At 31.3% G+C, this 6,000-nt stretch overlaps 1 protein-coding gene across 5 annotated transcripts in view; it reads right to left on the bottom strand.

Moving 5' to 3' along the window:
- Window positions 1-2,402: 2,402 nt before the first annotated feature.
- LOC147069231 (uncharacterized) overlaps window positions 2,403-6,000 on the bottom strand; it is a 255,369-nt gene continuing 251,771 nt past the window's right edge. For all 5 annotated transcript variants that reach the window (XM_085951658.1, XM_085951656.1, XM_085951655.1 and 2 more), the window contains exon 13: window positions 2,403-5,419. In XM_085951658.1, coding sequence (XP_085807784.1) covers window positions 2,532-5,419 — 2,888 coding nt within the window. In that variant the 3' untranslated portion in view covers window positions 2,403-2,531. The remainder of the gene's footprint in view (window positions 5,420-6,000) is intronic.

The following is a 6,000-nucleotide window of genomic DNA, read 5'->3' as shown; positions in this document are numbered from 1 at the left end:
CAGCTATGAAAATTGAATTAATATTCATATTGAATCTAATAAAATTGGAGACCGTATAGTATTACGTTCATTTCTTTCCGATGGAAATCTCATGGCGAACTGTGCCACGGTGAAACATTGTACATACAATTTACATGTAACAATATAATAATATTTATATACTATATCCATACTAGTATTTCGTTAATTTCGAAAACATGTTGAAAATATGATATTGATGGGTAGGCTTGAAAAGAATGCCTTTTTAATTAGATATAATATTTTGGCGTCAAAGGTGCAAAAAAGATTTATAATTCACATTTTTTTCAAATAAATTACAGTTGTTATAAAAATCAGATTAAAAAGAAGATTCAGGCTCTTTTTATAATAATTATATACTGTGGTCTTTTAAAAGCAGTTTTAGCTAATATTTTGTAAGATTTTTTTTTGGATTAAAAATAAATAAATGAACCTTAAATATTATAATATAAAACTTATTTTGGGCCACCTGGTAGTTTTCGGATTATTTGTGATTACCTGATACCTACTGAATTAGTCGAAATAGGCTTTAATATAATTTATGCATCCGTGTTAATGACAAGTTTCAGTAGCTTGTCGTATATATAATATTTTAGTTAATACACCTGAAAGTATACAACCTAACTGTTGCTATAACTCTCTTAGTCGTAGAAAATATATAATTTAAAAAAAAAACAAAGGATTTGTAAAAAAAATATTATTGATTACAAAGGCGATCGCCATCCGGTTAGCAGAATTTTATTGAAATTACTCAGTTAAACGAAGTTGTTAGAAATAATTCACATACATTATAAATGATACTAATACGATATGAAATAATAACAAGATAAAAAGAACTTTTTTAAATTTTCTGTTGAATCATATAAACTTGGCAATTATATGTATTAATAATTTAAGTCAAATAAGGCAATTGTCAATATATCATTTATTTCCATAGTAACGCACGTATATATTAATAATTAAGTTGCTAGGACGATCCCCTTAGCAACCAATAATAGTGGATTGGATTACGGATTTCTTCCGATTTAACTTTTTATACAAAACAGAATTAACTGAAAATGAATTAAATTCTACTTAAAGATGGCTAAAAGTATTAAAAGAATGCATTGGCATCGTGTTCTGATATATTCTAAAAGTTTTGAATGTCTAGCTAGTCGGGAAGTTAGTTAAAAATCTATTACAAGATTTGTACTGGATAAACAATCACCGGACAAACAAGAATACGAGCTAAGAAAAAACGTGGTAAAAAGACAGAGTACTGAGCCAGAAAAATTGAATTTATACAGATAAGAATGTTTCTGGGGTTTTCAAAATTATATATTTCCTATAATTATGAAGGATTAGTGTTTAGCAAACATGTTAAAATACGCGTTTTATATTATCATGTATATCTGAAAACGACATATTAATTGCTATATTACATTTCCGTCCTAATTATTATAAAATCTTACAATACATTTTTTTCCAATTCTCATTTTAAATTAACAAAATGTTGATTAATTGATAACTTACAGTACCTACGTGAGTTTGCGTATATTGTCACAATATGTATGTGCCTAAGTGTGCATTTATATATTATTAGAACCAATAATCTCTTATTGCAACCCATCAGTGACTAATCTTGTAAGAAGTTGAAATGCATAAAAAAATAAAATATTAAAATAATAAATGATAAGTTAATTACATTTTTTTGCTTGTAAAATTAAAAAAAATAACATTAGATGATCTTAAAATAAGAACGGCAATATTTTGTCATATAAAAATCAGGAGTACATGCAACGCGGGGAAGGTTTGGTTGTGGAACTAGCAGAGCCAGCTGTCTCGCAAGGTCTTGCAGATAGCCTAGCGTCCTAATGACATGGTAATATCCTTCCCACATAGTTTTATATACCCCTTTCCCACAACATTTTTCTGTGTGCACGCCTGGTGGAAATAATATTATTAACTTTGGTAATAGATAAATTTAAATGCCAACTACATATTATATTTAAGTTCCTTATTAATAACAAATTAAAATAACTCACACAGTGTAATGTTTATTCACCACAATCTAGTAAGAAATCATACCACCATTTGCGTAATATTGCATTATTTAAGGACGAATTTCACAATTATTCGACAATTGATATTTCTCTATATGAAATAGAATTCTTAGATTATTTAGAGGTAAGTTACCATGACGTCATACAAGACAAACTTGAAGATATAATCAATTTCATGATTTTTCTTGTTATCATTATAATATAACTTTATTATAATATGTCGGCAATGCATTAACAAATTCACTTAGTCAATTAATTGATGATGGAATCTTGAAAATTAAATCAATATACAATAGCAAGCACCTGCTATCATAAAGACAAGTCTTGTAGTACAGTCCCCAACATTCAATAAAATACAACACTGTATATGGATAACCATCCTGTGTGTACTTTATATAAAAAATGTCGTTTTTCAACAGTTAAAAATCACAAACAGTAATTCATGTCACATATTATTATCACTTATCCATTTTACTTCACCTTTTTTACAGTTCCCGTGCTGCTTTCTGTATCATTTGAAGATTCAGAAGTAGACAGATCTTTGTCTGATGAGTTATTCCCATATTTTTGACTGGGCATCAATTGTGGAATAGCACTGCTTTTTGTTGCAGTATTTTTAGTTTGAAGCTTATTCCCCTTTGTCTTTGGATTAATCGGATGAACTTTTGGTTGTTCTTTTTTAGAGCTTTTAGAGGACATTGTTGGAGTCTTTGGAATTTTTGAACTACTTCCACTTTTATTCATACTTGTATTAGACTTTTCTGATTTTGTTATCTTAGAAGGATCTATTGTCATTAAATCAGCAGATGTTTTTGCAGTTAAGTTTGAATTGCTGACATTTCTTGGCAAAGAGCTTGCTGCAACTTTAGAATTCTGTAAGCTCACATTTGCTTTTTCTAAATTCATTTTTATTCTCTTTAATTCATCTTCGGTTGGAGGTCCTTTTGTATCGGGTTTATACACTGGAATTTCGATTTTTAAATCTGTGGATCTCATTAAATTTGCAATAATTCCATCAGAAGGATTTGGTTTCAAAGGAGAGTTAGGTGGAATTTGCGTATCATTTTTATCAAAACTATTATCTCTGGCCAAAACCCTTGGAATATTTGTAGGCCTATTGGCGCTTGGTTTTCTGTTGATAATTGGTTTAATTATAATTTTTCCATCAGTTGTCTTTACTGGCGTAACTGAATTTGCAGATATAATAACTTTAGGCAGAGGTCTGATATGCTCACATGAAGACATGCTGCTATCCGTTTCATTACCTTGTTCACTATCTGTTGCATCGTGTATTGACTGTTCACTAATTCCTAAGTCAAGAATATTGACTTTATTTTTTGGCTTAGCAGCTATTTTGGCATAATAAGGAAATGAATCCTTGCAATAGTTTAATCTTGCACTGGGAAAAGTATGTGCTGCCATCTCAACATAAGTATCTGAAGGATTACGACTGTGATATTTGGAGTGTTTTCCAGAGTCAAACGATGACGACTCTGTTAAAGAAGGTTTTCTACCAAGAGTCGATGAACTTCTTGGAGGCGGTAAGGGTGGACCTCTCATATTTTTTCTTTGATCTGTTGGACTATTGGTTTCAGAGTTGGTAACAGAACTTTCTTCAGACGTCGGTAGAAAGAGTAGATGATTTTGAGGTGGCAATGATAGGCGCTTTTGTGCCATAATTGCCATGAAATCATCTGGTTTTGGATAATCCGGCAAAACTTTTGGATAATTTCGTCTTTTGATTGTCATCAAAGCTTCAGCCGGAGTCATTGTTTTCTTAGTCATTTCATCTCTCGAGGTTACATTAATATCATTTCTAAAAGCAACCGGAGGTTGTATTCCACTAAATGTATGAAATGAACCAGGTTGTTTTGGTGGAAGACCATAAGGAAGCATTTCACCGTAATTCATATCTTTTACAGGATCAGATGCTGAATGTTTATGAAAAATTTTAACAACTTCTGACGGTTTTCCTATAGGTTCAGCAACAGTAACCTTCAAATTTACAGTGCTCTTGAAAACGTTTTCTCTAAAATCTTCCAAAGATTCTTGCGATGTTCTCTTTATAAAGTCTTCCACAGTTTGAGACCTTCTCATTGGAGAATAACATTGTTCAATTCCATCATCATAAAAACAGTAGTCCAAAGATTTTGACAACTCTATAGGCTGTTGTTTTAAAACCGAACTACTTCTAGTTCCTGGGGTCGCATCAATGGCAACTGATACTTTCTGTGGCTTACTTTTTTTAGTCAAACTACCATCAGATCCACTCTTTTGTTGGCTCTGTTTACTTTTTGAAGATTTATTTGAAATACTTTTATTGCTTGGCTTTGAACTTTTTGCAGAATTGGTACCGTGCTTTGATAATTTTCTATCATCTGCTGGCGTGGTTGGTTTAACATTAAGTATTCTTATTTTATTTTCTTTTGCACCTACTGATACAGTAGAGTCTGTTGTTGCTCGCAATGAACCAGTCAATGAACCAATTTTACAGTTGGGTTTTGGTACATTTAGAGTATCTTCTTCAGTATGCATGAGCAAATGAACAACAGCTCCGTTACCTCTAGTTTCTTGTTTTACTTCTTCATTGTTTTTTCTTAAAAACATTGGAGAGCATTTTTGAACAATTTCATGAGCAATCCAGTCCCTGACTTTAGTATGAGCATCCAAAGTGCTACTACTCATTTGTCGTCTCAATTTAAATCTTTGTCCGAAACCTCCAGAGTCATCAGACTTTGGAGTTTTGGTTCCATCATAAGCATGATTTTTAACGGGTTCATAAACATCATCAGTCTTATTACTGGAAGTATTAAAAACACTAAACAGATTACAACCTTTACTAGGCTGCTGTCCGTCATATTTTCCAGTCTTCTCATACAAATTAACATCTTGATCTGGTAATTCACCATTGGCAAATCCATCACCCCGTTTAATCTCTCGTTCTCTAGCATTAAACTTATTTTTTTTACGATACCAAATAAACAACCCAATAGCGTTAAGTAATAATAACAGGACACCAATAGCTATTGCCAAATTCATGGTGAGAGTAGACTTTTCCGTGACCGGTTTTTCCATTGGTTGTTGAACGTCTGGAGTTGAAGCCACAACTGGAGTTGATTTTGATATAATATTCCACTTCTTCAATGGGCCATCCATGAGTCCTGGAATCATCGGCCTGATAGGTCTTTCCATCTTCTTTAACGCATTATACGGATCTTCTTGAGTAGGCTTAGGTTGAATCGGTGGTCTGGAATACGGATTATATCTGCCGTATTTATCAGAGTCTGGTACACTAGGAGGTCTATACTCAGGATATACTGGCGGTTTAGGTATTGATGGATTAGCCCAGGCTGGAGGAGCTGAAATATATCATATAAATATAATATAAACAACAGTTAAATTCATAATATTGTTTTTGTTTATTAACAAGAAATTTATTTAAAGTATTTCAGAGTAAAAATAAATCACCGGCTTGATCAACTAATTTTATATGGCGATATAGACTAAAAAATGAAAATCAATTGTCCCCAGGTTTTTTAGATTTTTTTTACATAAATATATTGTTAACAATAACAATATAACTATAACAACGAATCTTTTTTAATGATAAAATCCAGCTACCTTCACTAAATTTTATTATAATTCATTTTAAGCAAAGGATTCGGATATTAAAGATACTGATTAGTTATTTATTATTAATATTAGTTTTAAATTGTGCTTAAGTTAAGAAATCCAAAATTTTCTTTATCCATGTCTTGAAGTTCTTTCATGTAAATTTAGAATTATTATTTTGAATATTACGCTTACACTCAATATCAGAATCCCAATATTCGTGGGGTTACTACCAAAAGTTGGTAAGTCGATGATTTAGGTATTGTGTCGATATATTATTAGGATAATAATGTATGTTAGAAAAAATCAAGGTCATCTGATAATATAT

Source organism: Rhyacophila brunnea, unplaced genomic scaffold (assembly GCF_057557595.1).
Source record: "Rhyacophila brunnea isolate RB1 unplaced genomic scaffold, BYU_Rbru_1.0 scaffold_24, whole genome shotgun sequence".
NCBI classification, from domain to species: domain Eukaryota; kingdom Metazoa; phylum Arthropoda; class Insecta; order Trichoptera; family Rhyacophilidae; genus Rhyacophila; species Rhyacophila brunnea.
Note: the sequence above shows the minus strand (reverse complement) of the source record. Positions and strands in the feature narration are given on the sequence as shown.